At 41.2% G+C, this 19,857-nt stretch overlaps 1 protein-coding gene across 1 annotated transcript; it reads left to right on the forward strand.

Moving 5' to 3' along the window:
* Nucleotides 1–289: 289 nt before the first annotated feature.
* On the forward strand, nt 290–4,672 carry LOC145434634 (kappa-type opioid receptor-like). Its single transcript, XM_080311978.1, has 2 exons — nt 290–2,356; nt 3,451–4,672. Exons 1-2 carry the CDS (start codon nt 2,273–2,275, stop codon nt 4,585–4,587), a joined length of 1,221 nt encoding a protein of 406 aa, XP_080168104.1. The 5' UTR covers nt 290–2,272; the 3' UTR covers nt 4,588–4,672.
* The last annotated feature ends 15,185 nt before the right edge of the window (nt 4,673–19,857 follow it).

The following is a 19,857-nucleotide window of genomic DNA, read 5'->3' on the forward strand; positions in this document are numbered from 1 at the left end:
CGATATGTAAGATCGTGGTCTGGTATCTAGAGTGCTGATAAGAATTTGGCATTAGCATTCATCATATCTGGGGTGAACAATTTGGGAGTGAATGTTAAAAGGATGTATCATTCTGACAAAAGATGAAAGATGAAGAGCACTAGGTTCCATATATAATCGAAAATGGTATAACGAGTAACACAAAAATATTCAATCAGGTATATGTAATTATTTTTAATTCGGCTTTTCTGACACGTAGCATGGTATGACTTGCAACGATGTGAGGGATTAACTTTCAATAAGCGTTTCCGCAACGTAAGTACGTATAATCGTATTATAATATTAGGATTTACAAGCACCGGCATTTTACATAGGATTATTAGCAAAACCTTGCGTGAATATCAAATTTATATGGCATGGAACACATAGGATAGTATTACGAGATTTAATGATAGGGCGTAACCTATACTTGAGACTTGGATTTTATTTGATTTTAATATAGCTTGAACGAGAAAGATTTTTGACTTTATCAACTTTAATAATACCCACACAAATTTTACAAAGATAAAAAGGGTAATGTATTCAAGGAATTAATTTGGCTCAACCTTTTTTAGTACCATCCACAGTTATTTGTGACCAAAAATGTCATCGGCACCTATCAATCGAAAATCATCATGCAACACGAAAATGTTGGGACGCGACCCTTGTTATTGAAATTTCAAACAAGTAGGCTATCATCCAGCATCGTCGCGGTTGCCGCTGATTATTTCTGGCAATTTCAAAAGAGTTAGGCACCACCTTTCTCCTCAAAGCTCACCGCATTACAGGCCATCAAGTGTCTTCTTATGAAACAAGTGCTTGTTCCGTTACAATAACTACTATAGCACGCAGAAGGATGTCCTTGTAGTGAAGTGTAGTCAGACTGTAGCTTATGACGTACTATGAGCGTTGTTGTAACGAGATGCTTCTATCCGGAACAATAAGCAGCGACCTTATGTAGATTTTAGATGTTAAGTTATTGCATTGTGAATAAAACTGCGATAATGTTCGAATCTGAGCAACTAACTGCTCTGCTTAGTTTCAACATGCGCCAAAAAAAGTTGCTCATGTAAATATTCTCAGATTGCACAGAGAACGTCGAACAATGTTAACAGTAACAATAAGAAAGGTAAGACAGGTCGGGCAATTTGTTGGAAAAACTTTTTCAGGCCAGCCATTCTGCGTACTAAATGGCTACAGTAATTTCCTGCACATAAATGCAACGTCTGGCATAAGGGTATCCTAGAAAGTATAAGCAACCAACTCTAAATTATAGAAAATAGGATATTTGGCCATTCACTTTTCTTAAAAATCCTCATGATGAGGACATACGGTAGGCGTATGTGAGGCAGAAATCGCAGTTTATTGTATGACCCAAAGGTTTCGGATGCTCCTGTTGACCGAAGCCCTTCAAACCAACAACATAACTTTAATTAATCTGCCGCGAACTCGCTACCGTACAAAATCACAGCTGCCAACTCTATAAAGTGCGCACAGTAAATAAACTAAATGCAATTGAATTTCGATAACCAGTGTTGGTCGCTCTAGCTCAATCGAATCTGAATGTTCATAGCAGATTATTGATCAAAGAATGCAAATTCCTTTTTATGCGAATGGTATTTACTGATACCAAACTGTCTTGTGACACCATGAGAATCGATTTTTACTAAATTATGATTATTGTCTCAAGATAAAAATTACCTCTCATATTGCTGACTCAGATGTGCATATTCAGTGTATGTCTGGCCATACAACCGCCATCGCATAACACTTTTGATTTCGCGATCATAATACTGTGTCAATTATAAGTTCTCTCCTGGAAAACTACAGCATTATGCATACTCGCACGCTTGGCGCGGCTGAATATCTTATAGATCGTTATCGGTATTAACGCGTGACGGACAATATAAGGTAACAGTACATAACTATTTCGATTGGGCACAGACAGAAATCACTATATACTTTGCTATAGTCTTGACTGGGCGGACAGATGTTGGCGAATTCATAATTTCATAATTGCTAATGCTGCACACATAGTCGCCAGCTTCCAACATAGGCCATGAGTAGATTCTGGTGAAGGTGCCGGTCAGCATTTACCAATGTCAAGCACGCTAAATTGAGAGGTTGGGTCGCGCAACATTTTCAAATCGGAATTTGGTTAGGAACCCATGATATGTTGCATCTGGATTTTAAAAGTCATCCGGCATTACTTTTTATTCTGGAACTTGGGAGCATCCGCAGTTTCATGTGACCAATGTCACGACGGAATATAGTGAGCTCAAATATCTGTGATGTTGGGATACAAGCGGAAATGATAAGGCAGCTCAGACTTCATAAAGTAGGTATCGACAGCGACTAATGTTCAAGTGAAATCAATTTCGTAATCTTCCTCGAAATATAACTAAAGAGTAGATGATTTGCAATCTAGAAACCGTCATTAAATCGAAAATAACATTTACAAAGATCTATTTAATATATCGTATATGAGCTCAGAAAAGGTATAATAGGCCTACAATTTATTTGATTCATGGCTTATGCTGGCATTTGCAGTATAATTGCGCGCTAAATAAAATATCTTAATGCACTTTATCCGTTTGTTGGGTACTGCGGAAATCATTTCAATGCTTTTAATATATCAATTCGTAACTACTATTTTGTTCAATATGCATTACAAACGGGGGTTAGAGATCATAAAATTTCAGTGCACCCCGCACTCACAAACAAAAACGATCTACATGTCGTTATATAGTTTTACTTCTCAAGCATCTCTGTAGAAGGAAGCGAGAATTTCATAGCGAAGTTTCCAGCTACAATTTAAGAACAGATGTTTTCAGCAAATAAGACAAGGTACGCGACAAATAGGCGTTTCATCACTTATCTTGATTACACTAGACCAGCAGAGATGACAAACTCGATTGGGAATCAAACTTTGGGATAGCAGCGGGTCTAACCATTCGACTAATACCAAAATGTTATCTAATGGTCCATACCTTGTTTTTCTTTCAATGGAATTCTTCAGTTTCAAGCCTATAGATAATGTCGGATATACTACGGGATTTTTACCAAGCCACAAGGTTCCGAGTCTCAAGTTCATTACACTTTAATAGTTTCGACCCGATTCAACTCGAGTCATTTTCAACTCACCACCGAGTCAATTCCGCGTTCAAGGCAGCCGGGAAAGGGAAGAGTACGAATTAGATACTGTTGGTAATCGCGTCGGAGTCCAAGTCCAAGTCTCAACTGTTACAATAGAGTTGAAAATACGTTCAACTCCATTCTATCAACTTTTGATGTGATATCGACGACCTCGCATTCATAATATAGTCATTTCCTCACTTGTAACATGTGTTTTCGAATTTTTCCGGTTTATCATAAATATTGAATTCGCCGATAAATTTGGTTGAACAACTTACATTGAATATCTGTTCGCAGTTTCTTGTGAAGAATTGTCAAAAAAAAAGACTTCATGATTTGGAACTATATTGCATCCTGCGGAACATGAACACAACCATCGATGAAACCAGCTCCAGCTCGGACATGACACTTACAACCACGGCTGCGCTGAGTAATAAAAGCTTAGGCGAACAAGAATATCGCATTATATTGATAGTATTCGCAATTATTTGGAGTTTCGGATTTGCGTCAAATCTATTTACGATTGTAGCGCTGGGTATCATAAAAAGAACGCCTCTTAATATAATCATCATCAGCCTATGCTGTTCTGATGTTGTGTCAGCCGTTGCCTCACCTTTCGTAGTTCGGCAAATTCTGTTCACGGCTGCTCGAATTGATTACCCGTGGAATATTGTGATCTGTAAAACTATGATCCCGATTCTTTCCGCTGTTGGTGCCATTACAATCCAGCTCGTTTTGGCATTGTCAATTTGGCGATTGTATGCCATTCTACATCCTCAAAAGGCTCTCAACTTCATGTCCTTGAGACGTGCTGATCAGATCATAGTATTATCGTGGGCTTTTTCGTTGGTACTGTTTGTTCCTCTACTTGCGTATCACTTGAATATAGTCCAATCGTCCATTTTTCCTGAAGTTGCTATTTGCTATTCGACGAAGCAGAATAGATGGATCACACACCTTATCAGTGTTATAGATGTTGTGGTAATGAATTTGGCCCCTATAGGATTGATCATCACGATTAATGTTGTTATTGGGTTGGCTATGCTTCGGTTGAAAATCAAAAGACAAGAACTTACACGGAATCACGATCGTCGAGACAAGGAGAAACAGGCGTTGTACCAACTCTGTCTGATTACGGCATCCTTTGTAATCGGATATGTACCCAAATTTATCTATTGCATTTGGAGCTTGGTTGGTTTTAAAAGTCACCGTACCCACGTAATCCGATATCTGTTATCACATGGATTGCTGAATATAACAGAGTCCATCAACCCGATCATATACACTCACAGCTCTGAGGAATTACGATCTTCGATGATGCATATACTCCACAGAGTATTCTGCGTCTGGAGACAATACTGCAAGACTGAAGTCCCGAATCTGAAGCAAGTCGGGAATGACATTGAAAAACAATATGATGCCACTAGCGTATGAATCAGCGGTGCAATAAAGCATATATAGTCTGTATAATCCTAATTTTTCTATCCTTGTTCAATATATTGAGGTTTTGTGCAAACAATGCATTTCATTTAAGCCTATTCAGAGAGGGTCGAAGAGAGTTGTAGGACGTAGGCATATACTAGAGCAAGTCCAAAATGACTGATGCGGATTAGCATACTACCACTATGGAATTTTTTTGATCACTTCTTTCACATCTCATTTCAGCCTTGTCCGTGTGTATTATAAAAAAATACCGTTTTGTTCGGGTTAGCGGGCTTTTAGTATTTGGATCGTTTACCAGGGGGCGTTGTGCGAAACACTGCTGGGAAAACATTGCGAACCTTTTCTTTATAATATCATTATAGACTATACATGATTTCATAAAATAGGTATCTCTTGTTTAAAACAATCTGAGATTTCTGTTCTGAGGTTGAATATCTGAGTATCACGTGTCAGACATATCCTCGAATCTACTTATAAGTAGACATATAAATTACGAAAACCAGTACTGGGCGATTGTTTTGATCGAAACAGACACTCCTAGTTCGCAAGTTGTTTCAGATGTCTAAAAGTATATTACAATGCACATGGAGTTTTAAGATAGGGATGCATCTATTCTTGAAATATTATAATTTATTATAAATATAATTCACACTGAATGACTAAAAATATAAAATATGTAATATAGTCGTAATCCAAGACAAAGATATAAAAATATCCGAATTTGGTCCTCGCAGCATGTATTTCGATAATAATTTGCTACTTGCTTTCACGTTATTTCTGCTGAGATTGAAGCTGTCTTTAGCGTTTATTAAGGATTATTAGGAATAAACTGCAGCATTTAATTAGACTCCCATAATATTTATCACTGAGCAGCATTCTTAACAACTTACTTAGAAATAAGGTCTCATATCTCCTTGGCAGTTTGATATTTCGTGACGCAAAGTTTAAAAGTTTTAACGAGGTTCAACGGTAGCTTGCAGGCATATGCATCGGAATCGGAATTAGTGCATCTTCCTTATACAATTGAATAGTGCATTCATATTGAAATAAACCCGAATATTTTCGGCTGACACTCGTCAGGGGTAATCGTGAGCAATTAGTAGAGAATTGGAAAGAACATTGTATATCAACAATCGTATCACAAAATATATTGAAGTTCTGTACCTCCAAGAAACTCTTCATGTATCTTCCTTCCAAAACGGGGCTGTATTACTCATAACCAGAATAACTGGTAATGAATGATTCGAATAAATTCATTTGTCGATTCTTGGGGTATGGTACGCATCATTTGGCAACAGATCCCATCGTGTTCAGGTGAAAAACCGTTCTTTCAACGTATTACGACTAGAGTCCCTCCCAAGTGTTTGAGGCATATCCCGTGTAGGCCAGGGGTATCAAACTCAACTGACGTCGCGGGTTGGATTAAACACGTCAGATCACTCGCGAGTCGCACCAAAATGCCTCAATCCCAAAATATCTCAAAATCCATGCTCTTGTTTTGCGTTCGAATAGATCAGTAACCAGCAGTGTTGGGATGACCCGAGTCATGACTTAACTCGTGTCCGACTCGAGTCACCTTTTTCGTATGACTTGACTTGACTCGAGTCACCTTTTTCGTATGACTTGACTTGACTCGAGTCACTTTGTCAAAATGACTTGACTTGACTTGACTCGGCGTATCATAAATGTGGATTGACTCGTGACTCGGAGCAAAATTCACGAGTCAATTTCAAGTCATCAAATAATCAGTGTCGATAAAAATCACTGTATCTTGCACATATATATGTTCGGATTGTTCGCGAAACGCTAGAGAAGGGGTGGGCAATTATTTTTCTCCGCGGGCCAAGTGAGAAATGGAAAATACGTCTGCGGGCCGAGTTAACAATTTCAGTTATATTCTCGCGCTATTTTAATTTTATTTCCAAATTACATTGTAAATAAATGCTGCACAGTGAATGTGTTGATGTTAGGTAATGAGAAAGTGGCGGTTAATTAAAAAATTATCTATTTGGCGTCATGATTCAAAACAATGTTAAACATGATACATTTCCCTCTCTTTAAACCCCTACCCACGTTCTTCTACTAATACACTAAAACAGTGTTTCTCTGCGATTTTTATGCACCCCCCCCCCCTTTATGATGGTACAAAATTCCATGCCCACCCCATATCATGATATCACAACATATCAAAAAAGAGCAACCATAATGCCATCAATCCCAACGGATAGTTTGATGGCATGGAAGGTTATGGTTGTTAATGAGAAAATTCCGTAATATAAAAGTCGGACAATACATAGAGCAATACCTATACTATAAGCTGGGTGAAATCGCGCAGAACGCGAAAAATTTTTTCATTTATCTCCGGCTTCGCGCCCTCCTTCAGATACTTCCACGCCCCACAGTTCGAGAACCACTACACTGAAATGAATATGGGATAGTAGAAAGCTTGTCTTGGTCGCTGCATTTCGAGCAGTGTACAGCTCAAATAGCCTTGATGTTGAGCGAAGTTGAGCCCTCCCTTGACCGTGTGTTTCGTGTTTTTGTCATAATTAAAATCCTTTGACTCGGCGACATGCTCGGAAAAAACTAAAAACACTCTAGTATACAAATATTTAGTGCTCTAAACTTTTTTTGAATTTCTACTTTCGGCTTTCTGTTTTGGATATGCCCGTTCATCCTATACGGGTGATAGATATGATGAGTCATATAGCAGACGCGAGCACTGATTGACTTGTTTTACGAAATACGGATTTGGAAACGCCTCACGTAACAATTTGAAACACGTACCGTATAATGCGTAATGTGACAATGGCAACAAATGTTTGACCTAAACTATATGAAAAGAGTGATTTCTTGTGAATTTCATTGTTACTCATACTTTGCCACATTGTAGGCAACGTAATCGTGGCATATTAATGAACAGGATTCAAAGTATAAACGAATTTCCTGCTTAGTTGATACAGCCTATGGTTTTAGCTCGCGCATCAACATTCAAAAAGCAGGTTTAATGTTATAAATTCCCAGCAACCTTTCGCGGGCCGCACAGAATGGCTTTGCGGGCCGCATTTGGCCCGCGGGTCGCACTTTGCCCAGGTCTGCGCTAGAGTAACCCGTGAGAGCATTCAATGATCGTGCCTTTTACAGAGATTCCATTGTTCTCTCACAAATAAATTGACCGCAAACGCTTACAGCTTACGCACTGGCGTAGCAGCATTCGTGTGTTGAGCGCCGTCGAGATAGGACGTCTCATCGTGATCTCGTAAAGTGACACGCCTAATTAACGACTAGCCGCGTAGTCGACAGTTGCGTAGCAGTAGGCTTATATCAGCTGAAGCGTTCTGTAGCTCTGTATACAATAGTTGTATCGCATATTGGTGTGATATAAAACAGTCAAGTTATGTCAGGTAGTGGCGGGGCGCAGAAGCGCTCCGCAGATTCAGAACTTCCTGGGCCTTCCTCGAAGGAGGTAGCGAAGGGGAATTCTACAAGATTTGGTATTGATGAGTCAGTGATTATAAAGGGTGTAAAAAAGCGCATTCGGCAATACAATCCGTTGACTATAAATAAATCGTTATACGCAGTCCTAGGCGGTAATTACAAGGATGTGAAAGTCCTTCCCTCTGGAGATATATGTGTAAAATGTGCGAATAGTGACCAAGTTTCAAAGTTACTGTCATGCACCGATCTCGGATCGAGCACAAATCCGATAGAGGTGCAAACGGAATTATACAATATCAGACCAGTAGAAGTGAAGGGAGTTATTACAAACGTGCCACTAGAAATGTAGGATGAGGAGATATTGCATTCGTTGGCAAGCCAACATGTTACGTTCGCGCGTAGATTCTCCTATCGCGCTGATGGAGAAACTATACCCGGTAAATCAGTGCTTTTGTGCTTCGCGTCGACAATCTTGCCAGCCGTGGTTAAGATAGGATTCTTACGATTTAGGCCTCGCGTATACAATCAACCGCCCACGAGGTGCTATAATTGCAATCGCTTCGGTCATAAATCGAAGCATTGTCGAAGCGCGCAGCGTTGCTCTAAATGCGGAAACCGCCACACCCATGACAAGTGTGACAGTAGTGTTCTCCACTGCGTTAATTGCGGCAATTCTCACTCTGCTCGATACACTGGTTGCCCAAGGTATCAACAGGAAATTAGGATTCAGAAAATAATGGCGAACACCAAGGTAGACTATTGGACTGCGCGGAATACGTTACAAAACGAAGCTAGTGATCCGGTAGTGCCACCTCTCAGTGAATTCCCACCATTGCCGAAACCGAACGCTACCTCGTATAGAATTGCGGACATTTCTCCAGAAGTGTCGAATAAAAACGCCCTACCAGGCCTACCAGATGAAAACCAGTATCGCCAAAGAGTATCTCAGCAACAAAGCTCAATAGTGCAGAAGACAGGGGATCATATCACTTTCCTAATTTCCGGTTTCTTCAATTTCATTGCCGAAGTCATGAAAAACACGCTAACAAGCTTTGTAGAAAAAAAACGAATCGACATTGAAGCAATCATAGAAAAATCAAGCGGGGGAAAATCTTGGTATCTCGGTGACAAATAATCACGCGTTCAATCCGAGTAACGGCAATCAAGTTAACCAACTCAATGCCATGATGACGACTCCTCAAGTCGATATTGGAGGTGCGATCGATCTGACCTTTAGTGGAGGAAATAAGATGGATAATTTAGAGTGTATGGAATCGCATAACAGTCAACAAACGACCGAGCCAACAATCGAGAATACCACGAATGTGACTGACGGTGGGGGTCCACTCCTCGCGAAAGACGTACAAGATGTCATAAAAAAGTCGGGTATGGACAAAGGACGTTCTTCACGATAAGGCAATGGAATTGCCGCGGCATATATAGAAAGATCAATGAGCTGAAACATTTTTTAGAAGAATTAGCGGAAGAGCCGCAGATAATAGCATTACAAGAGTCACACTTGGTGTCCCGTTACAAGCCGAAAATCCGGGGATATAAGCTCATTCGAAAAGACCGAGACATATATGGGGGTGGGGTCTGCTTATTTATCAAGGAAAGGGTACAATACGAGGAAATTGAACTGACCGGATTGGACCCGATAGAAGCACAGCTTATCAAGGTTGAAGGGATCAACGTCATGAACATTTACGCTCCACCAAATCGATCACTTCTTAAGGTCACTCTAGAAGCATGCATGAACTCTCTGTCTTCGAAATCAATTATTGTAGGCGATTTTAATGCGCATCATCCATTATGAGGTAGCAGCAGCACAAACAGATATGGGCGGAACCTTTACGAAGTGATCGACAGCAATGATTTTGTGATTACCAACGTCACGGCAGGCACTCGCATCAACATCGCGTCGGATTTTGGTGCCACATCTCTGTTAGACTTATGCATTGTATCAAATGATATCGCACTCAAAATAGAAACCACGGTCACAGACCACTTACCAGGAAGCGATCACTTTATCATATTCAACACGATCAATATCCCAATCGCTATACCAGAAAATCACTTTCGCTCATGGTCATTCCACAAAGCGGATTGGGACAGGTATAGGCGAATTGCTGAACACAAATTAATGTCAGGACTTCAAAAGGGCGATAATACCATTGAACATGCGGTCCAAGCAATCATACAAGCGGCACGAACATGCATTCCTGTATCAAAACCCCACAGTAAGAGCTGTGTTCCTTGGTGGAACGAATCCTGCTCCAGAGCAGTTCGTCGCAAACGAGCGGCGTTTCTGAAAATGAAACCATCATTTCATATGGATTCAGTGATCGCGTTCAAGAAGCAGCGTGCAGAAACAAGAAAAACAATTTTAGCTGCCAAAAAATCACACTGGGAAAATTTCTGTTTATCGCTGAATAGCAATTCGAAATTAACAAAGGTCTGGCGAACAGTACGATCAATGATGGGGACCCGTACGTGGAACGTCATAAATAGCCTCAAGTCCCAAGGCATTAATTTAACAGACAACGCCGATAAAGCAAACGCGCTTGCTGGACAATTTGCGTCGGTCAGTAGCGACCAAAATCTAGATTTGCAGTTCAGGGTCAGACGACAAGAGTTCAAAAACGAATACATTGTGCCAATTATGCAAGCAGAAAATACAACAGACGACGGTATTAATAAGCCTTTCACCATGAATGAGCTGGAAAGAGCATTAAATCGAGGAAAAAGTACAGCTCCAGGACCGATGAAATTTGCTATCAGATGATAAGAAATCTTAATCAACGCAGTCGAAATTATCTGTTGTCAATCTTCAATAGATATTGGAAAGATGGGTATGGCGGATAGGTGTACCGCACATACCCTCTCGACGTCGGATGAACAATTAACAATCATTGCTGATCATTGTGCGCGACGGTGTCTGCATTCCGACTATTTAAAGAAGACCTTCGTTAGATGCACGCCGGCTTTTTATCTGACGATCGACCGACGCTGCACGACTAACGCTGTTTATTTTATCCAATCAATGTTTTATCCTTAGTCTGTTCGAGTTTATGTTGTACAATAAAGTGCTGGCCAACGTATTCGCCGACTCTCTGTTGCGGACCCTAGAGGGAACGCGGCGTATAGTCCATACTCAGGTAGCGTGCTCCACCGCGCCATAATGGGCTTTGCCCGGATCACTGGCGGCACGCGATAATCATCCCATTGCCAAAAGAGGGCAAAGCCAGGTCCGACCCAGCGTCATATCGACCCATATCGTTAACGAACACCACGTGCAAAGTAATGGAGAGAATGATAGCGAATCGCATGAATTGGTTTCTGGAGATCAAAGACCTGATTAGTCCTGTGCAAAGTGGTTTCCGGGCTCGAAGATCGACAACAGACTGCATCATGACTCTTCATGATGAAATATACAAAGGAATCTGGAACAAACGCTCAACAATAGCAGTATTTCTTGACTTCCAGAAAGCGTATGACTTGGTATGGCGAGAAGGTGTGATCTATAAGCTTCAGAAGCTTGGAATATCCGGCAACATCCTGAAATGGATATATTCATTTATCAGCAATCGCACTTTCCAAGTACGCGTAGGACAAAGTCTATCCGATACATACACTCTAGAAAATGGCACTCCCCAGGGTAGTGTGCTAAGTCCGACTTTATTTAGCGCCATGATTAATGATCTCCCCACAGCAGTGAACAGCACAATGAATCTGTTTGCCGACGACGCATGTTTGTGGGAAACAGGACTGAACATTACCGCATCGGCGAAAAATATCCAAAAATCTTTGGATGAAGTGCTTAAGTGGACAACGAAATGGGGACTTCGTGTCAATGTGCAAAAATCAGCTGTAGTCATATTCTCCAGGCGTAGGAAACTACCACAAGTAAACCTTCAGATAGGAGGTACACCACTTTCAATCAATAAACAACATAAATATATTGGAATCATCTTTGATTCGCGCCTATCCTACCGACTTCACAAGGATGCGGTCGTGGAGAAATGTATTCAAAGGATGAACATTCTGAGGGTATTAAGCGGGACATCACGGGGTGCGAGCAAACCTTGCCTTCTAGCTGTATATATAGAGCAATCATTAGATCCATCATTGAGTATGGCTGTGAAGCTTATTTATTTTCGCCACTCTATATCATACAAGCAATACAGAAAATTCAGAACGCAGCTCTGAGAATCTGCTGTGGGGCTTTGATGAGCGCGCCAGTCTACGCCTTGCAGCATTCCTGCGGTGAACCACCAATTCACATAAGACAGCTTTAAGCGTGTTATAAGTATCGCAGTATTATTATGGCAACTCCAAACCACCCCTGCATATCACTAACTCGAGAATCTTGGCACGAATTCTATTCCGAATCGCATCAGTTTATTACGTTTCATATGAAAACCAGATCCGCGTCTATCCAAAATATTGTTTTACAGTCTAGGACACCGAGTACAGTGCCGCCTTGGGTGAATGGACAGCTTGCCGTCGATATGAAATTGACGCGTATCACCTGCGGGGCACACCATCCTGAATACATACGTCAGGAATGTGAACATTACATTGCGACGCGCTATCGTACCTATACGAAAGTATACACCGACGGCTCGGAAACAAATACGCGCGGTGGTGCAGCATTTTGGGTCGAAGAACTTCAATATTCTCATTGGGCCACGCGTAACGTCAAACAATCGATATTTTCCTCGGAATTATATGCAATTATGTTAAGTTTAAATTGGGCGAGCAACGCATGTATGCCGTCAAAACAGTTAGCGATATTCTACGACAGTCAAAGCGCATTGATGTCCATCAAAAATAATGGCAATTCGAATAGTTTAACTGAAACTATTATCTGACTCTGCAGAGACCTGGCAACAAAGGGAGTACAAGTGACGTTCATTTGGATTTCCGCTCACACAGGAATACGTGGCAATGAAAGGGCAGACGAACTCGCAAAACTCGCCTCTAGCACACCTGGATCCAACGACGAAAACGAAATCATTATGTCACTTGCCGAAATGAAGTCACACACCAATGGAATATGTATTGAGAAGTGGATGTCGGAATTGAACGACATCGAGCAAGACTCTTCGTACCTACGTTTACACGCACCATTCTCGTGCATTCCCCGTCCACGAAATTTGTCGCGGAGGGAATCATCCATTATATTGCGACTACAAACTGGACACTGCAAATTGAACTAGTCGAGTCGAGAATTTTTGGTGACTCGACTTGACTAGAGTAATTTTTTCAAATGCTTAAAATGACTCGACTCGAGTCAATTTTTGTATTGACTCGACTTGTACTCGAGTCATTGTACATGACTCGAAATAAGGTATATGACTCGAGAGTAGGACGGTCAAGACAAACATTGTAACTTCAAAGTATAGTAAAGTTACCAAAATATTGGTATTTCGTTTATCAGTCCTGATACTTGAAAAATAGCGCCAGAAACTGATAAGACTGAGGAAATGACTGTGTTCTGGATGCGAGCCATTCGAAATCACTCTAGCAGAATTGAAAAAAGTGGATTGAACTGAAAACCGAACAGTGAACATAATGACTTGGACTCGGATTCGAGTCAAGATACTATGACTAGGACTCGAGCCTCTACTAGCAGACTTGGACTCGGACTTGACTCGAGTCAAAACTATAAAAGTGAGATTGACTTGTGACTCGGAACCTTGTGACTTGGTTACAACCCTGGTTAATTAAGACTCGAAAATGAAACGTGTCAAAGCCAGTGGAGCTTTTTTTAGGAAGAATAAGAAAGCAAGACAAGCAGAAATAAAAAAGCACGAGGGAGCTATACTAAAATTTGTAACCTCTTCTGGCTCAGATGTTTTCTTAACATTACAAGAGAACGATTCAAATGAAAATCAAGACAATAACGCTGAGCTCCAGAAAGATACTGAAAAGATGAGCTTATTTGTAGAAACGCAAGAGACAGTCTACCAAGAGTAATAGGCCTACCAATGATATCAATTATGCATTGCCTGTTACACATAGACGAAGGTGAAAACAACGAAGAAGCAATTGCAGTAGTCAACGATCTGCCCAAAAATCCACGCATATTTGAGCATGAGAATTCCCAAATTCACAAAGTATGCATGGAAAAATGGAAAGAGCTTTCGATGAGATTACAATCGCAACAAACAATTGACAAGAACATGCAGAAACATATGCAATGCAAAGCTACTTGATTCCACATCATATTTCTGCTCATGTCTGAAACCTTATCTGACCATTGATCTGACCATTGGTGTTTCAATTGCGAGCTATGAGAGGAGCTTCTCAAAGCTCGAACTGATCAAGTCTTATTTACGTTCTACCATGAATGATGATCGGCTATCAGCTCTCCTGTCTATAGAAAGAGACTACGTTCAAAAACTTGAATTTGAGGATATTATCGCTGATTTCGCTTCGGCGAAAGCCCGAAAAGTTAAGTTTTGAGGCGGCTATTGATTTTCTATTTGCACAGTACATTCGTTCGCTATTTCTTGTCATTATTATTTTTGGCCTTATGAACGTTGAGACGGCGAGGCTGACACGCGACATATTATTTGTAATTATTTTTATTGACATGATTGCTTGAACATGAATCTAAGTCGAAATTTGCTGCGGTCTACTTAGGGGGCGGCATTTTAAGCGAGGGCCAGGGGCGGCAGCACATGCTGCTACGCCAGTGCTGCTGAGCCAGCTAAAAACAGCATATTTGGTCATGGTCATTGGTCAATGGTCATCCTATAGTTGGCCAGGCCCTCCGAGCGCTCAAATTTAACAATACTGATCTCAATCGAAAGCTATTGTTGCCTTGATTCCGGAAATAGAATTTAAATGCTGGTCTGAAAATCGGCATTGTTCCGAATAGTCGCTCTATATACTTTCCATTATCATGGTCAATTGGTCATTGTGTTGCGGCGCTCCAATTGTTAGGAACAATCGGCCTTGACTGCTATTTCGGAGTGATTCCATTGTCATGTTAACATATTAATTCATGTTTTCGGAATCAGCTTTCGATTGAGACCAGTTTGATTAAATTTTATCTCGCGGGACGCCAGCTAAAGGACTGCCAATTACGCTGCTTTTAGCCGGCCGTGTACACTGTGCAGCCTCATTTTGCCGCCCCTTGGAGCCTGCCGCCCCTGGCGCAGAGCCAGAACCGCCAAGTGGCTGCTACGCCACTGAGCTTACGTTGTCGTAAACTAGTATAGTAAAGTAATTTGATAGCAAAATGTCTATTTCTGTTCTCACTTTGACAAGACCTGTTGTTTTATTGAAATTGAATTCTAATATAGTCCTCAACCATTGGCGCAGGCTCGAATGGTATCATATTGATTTGAAAATTGGTAATGTCTTGAATCTTATCAATTCCTTTCTTCTATTCTCTATTTTGGCTGGTAACCAGGGCATGGTATGGTATGGTATGGTATGGAAGTATGGTATGGATCGATATTTTGGTATGGAATATGGAAGAATGCAAGTATGGTATGGAATGGAAGATTTTATTCTATGGTATGGAACGACATTTCCATGCTTCCATACTTTGGTATTTTATACATTTTATCGTGATCTGTGTAAGCTTCATGAATCGTACGTTGATCGCTGCTCACGATCGCTTTTGTTATGTGTGAACGTGAACTATTGAACGCTGTGTAGGTACAAATACGCGCTTGTGCAACGGTTTTAGGAGGACTTGGAATGGGTTGCCCGACATATGAGCATGCGACACAATGAAAAACGACGGTTAAGCATGCGACGCTATAGCATGAGGACACATTAGCATGGTAACACATGAGCATAGGGACACATGAGCATGGGGGCACATGCGCATGGGGACATATAAGCAGGGTGAAACATGAGCAAGGGGACACATGGGCATGGAAACAGATTAGCATGCGACACTTGAGCATGGTTACACATTAGCATTGAGACTAATCAACATGGTTACATATGGTAGGGTTGCCATACGTCCGGAATTTCCCGGACATGTCCGGAATTTCACTGAAAAATCTGCGTCCGGGAGGAATTTCTAAAATATGCCTAAATGTCCGGAATTTTGAAGGCTTGAAGCAGGCTCAAAAGTTTTTCGTAAATCAACATAAACAATATTATTTTCAAGCAGATATATGCTATTCAAAATTGTTCTTCGCGCCGCGCGCGAGTTCATGCAACGTATAATGATATTAGCATAGGCACCAGGCACCACCCTAGCCAAAAATGTAATCAAAATAAATATAAATAACCATCACTTACGGAAATAAGTCTGATTGTAATCGCAATTTTAAGCTAACAGTATATTCCTAGAGTTGGTTAAGACCGATTGGATGCTTCAGTCACAGACAGTGGTTCCAAATCTTGAGGTCGTTTGCCTTTTTTCTGGGGATTGCGATGATGTTGGACGTAAATAGCTTCCTAGGCCGTGAGTGACGTAATTAGCTTCTTAGGCCGTGAGTAAGTTTGGGCAAGCTGAATTTTTTTAGTAATCATGCAGCTGATCAAGTTTTGAGCTTTGCGATGGAACATTTTCAAGTCGGAAATGAGGTCGCGACCATAAAAGGTTGGAAATCACCAGATGTGCAACCTGTTGGTGCATTTTATAGAAGCCTAATATATATGGAAGAATCAATATTATTGACAGAATTCATACATAAAATTTAAGAGCCAAATGCATATAGCAAGTGCCCAACAAGTTACATCGACTACCCTATGGTGGGCCGAAGAGCAGTGCTTTTTTGGCCGGAAGGGAGGAGAAAAAAATGTAGTTTCGGACCTCATTAAAACACATAAACAGATAAACGCACCGACCTAACAGTATAGCAGGACTGTCAAACACAATCCTGACAGGCCAGACACGGCCCTTCAGATGATTTCATCCGGCCCGTGGAGAAATCTATTGCAGACCCTAGCAAGTAGCAATCACCAGAACTCACATTACAGATAGCCCAATTCATGACCTATGTTCCACTCCATTCCTGTATAGCAGTGGTTCCCAACCTGTGGTACGCGTACCACTAGTGGTACGCGAAGGTCTTCCAGGTGGTACGCGAGTAGATTCTATTTTTTTCGACCGAAGGGAGTTATTTTCAGGTGGGGTTGATTTTAATAAGATTGTTCTCCAATAAACTTATGGCTTAGCATGGCATCATTGTACTCGACGCTAGCTTCTCGCGCTATTCCCAATCTCCTAATTTTCCCTTCTACGTCGGAGTGCGAGCAAGGATTTTCATCCCCGATGACTGTCAATTCGAAGAAACAAAACCACTTGTTGCGCCCAAGCTGCATGACTTTCGATGCGCTGTGAGCAAACGTATGCCACGCATCGACCAGCTAGTGGAAAATGAACAAGTGCAGCCATCGCATTAAATAAATTGACTTTTGTTGTTATTTCATTATGTTGTTCGTTTTGTGACTGGTGGTGAAAAAACAATTCCATGCATCCCATCAACTCTGGCTGATAATACCTAGTGCAGGGGTGGCCAACCTGCGGCCGTAGAGGGAAATTTGTGCCGCCGTCGAAATGCAATTTGAATTTACGAATTAACTCCCGATTTCTTGAAAGCTTTTAATTAATCTTGGTAATGTGACTTCATTTTTCGATTTTAATACAGTATAGTGCCCTTTGCAATCAGAGCCCCACAATATAGATACAAACAGCAGCAGAGGAAAATGATGTGCCTCGTATAGAAATACCAACTCGGAATCGTGAACGCTCCTCACTATACCGACAATCCTGACGGGAGGTCAAGAAATAACAGCATGCAATAAAAGAATGACTACGCCCGAAGATGCATCATAATTTATAACTGGCCCTAAATTTTCGAAAACGCCCCCTGCATCAACTTTATACCGGTGAATCTGATCACGTTGGCTGAGAAAGGATCAATGCTTGATAGTAATATGTAAAACTACTAATATCAATGACGAAATTCATTCGTGAATCTGGAAAAAATTTCGCGCCTGGCGCGGCTCTAAGCAGTCTCTCGCCATTATCAGTGACCACTCGCAATTTCGGTGCGTATAGTAAGCCTATATCATTAAATTCCGCAGTTCACCAGAAATGGTCATATACACCTTGACCTGACTATTTGGCGTCCAGCTCGTCCATTACGACTATGCCCTGGAATGCTGCCGTGGGCTACATGAGTGGCCGAAATGCGGCTGTGAATGGCAAAAAAGTTGGCCACCCCTGGTGTAATAGAATTTGTTATTACACCACGCATAGGTCAAATACGTGATTATTACGTCATAAATGGCGGAAATTCGCCTTCGGTGCGCGTACCTTATGTAGGTGGTACGCGAGCACTGAAAAAAACCTCTAAATGGTACGTGGGTGGAAAAAGGTTGGGAACCACTGCTGTATAGTGTATACCAGTGGTTCTCACCCTTTTTGTCTTCTCGAACCCATTTTGGACTGTCATGGACCCCCGCAAACTCCCTGAAGTTTTAGCCGGGGTTGACACTAGAATTCCAACCCAAGTGTTGAAGGTTTATCTCGGCTGCTCCTCGCCATCTCATCCCCGTAAGCCGTGTCTTATAAAAAGCCTAGAAGTGGGTCGTGCTACAAGTTGGCAGATACGGAATCTAATGCAGGAAAAACGGCCTGGTGAAAATGACCAATTGACCATTGTAGTCGACAAACGCCATGAATACCCCACACAAACAAAACAAACAATACACAGTAACGAAGTGACCACTGATCATTCATGAGAATAGCATAAAAGCCTATTATTTAAGTAGTAATTGGGAAGACTTTTATTTATTCAAAGCGAATTCTGAAGCTAAATGTTTTGAAATACTTGGTGGTGTCTTAAAAATCTGCGCCTTCGATTTGATTTAAACGAGTGTTGAAAATCTGTCTCCACAAACAGAGGTGGTGGCAAATGTAATAGTAACGCGTAGCGCTTGCGACGACAGATTTGGGTACGATCGCAAAAGACATGGCATCAAAATTGACAAACTAATTTATTTCATTGAACATATAACGTCAGGCCTGGACATTTCTATCAAGCAGCTCATCTTGAAACTTTCATGGAAAACAGTTATAGATATCACAGTAGAAAATGGATTTTTATAAACGTTACGAAGTCACCGTGATTGTTGAATCCAACTTTTTAATTTTACACAATCCCTAACAAATCACCTCTATACAGCAAAATATTTGTATCAGTAGGATATTGACAATTTAGCAACTAAAATGAGTCAGCACAGTAGGATATGTCATCTCAGACGGCCATTCTGTTCATGTGAGTTCTACTAGTAATGAAGCGAAACTGCCTCGTGATTTTCCTAATTAAAAAATAAAAATGAGGTTATCAACTATTTTGTAAATTGAGAGGCTTCGCGGACCCCCTGAAAATGCTTCGCGGACCCCCGGTTGAGAACCACTTGTGTATACAGTCGATGGGCAATGCTTTGCTAGTGTGACGTCATATTGACGGACAATGTGTCAACCCTCATTTTAAAATCCGCTAGTGGGCGCTAAAGAGTGTCCGGAATTTGATTCACAAAAATATGGTAACCCTAACATATGGGCATGGTAGCACGTGAGCATGGGGGCACATAACCATTGGGACACTTCAGCATGTTGACACTTGTACATGGTGATATATGAGCATGGTTACATATCAGCATGATGACAAATGAGCATGAGGACACTTGCGCATGCGACATTTGAGCATGCGACACTTGCGCATGCGACATTTGAGCATGCGACACTTGAGCATGCGACACTTGCGCATGCGACATTTGAGCATGCGACACTTGAGCATGCGACACCTGAGCATGCGACATTTGAGCATGTGA

The sequence above is a fragment of the Botryllus schlosseri genome, chromosome 2, assembly GCF_051294905.1.
Source record: "Botryllus schlosseri isolate E-star chromosome 2, Bs_hap1, whole genome shotgun sequence".
NCBI classification, from domain to species: domain Eukaryota; kingdom Metazoa; phylum Chordata; class Ascidiacea; order Stolidobranchia; family Styelidae; genus Botryllus; species Botryllus schlosseri.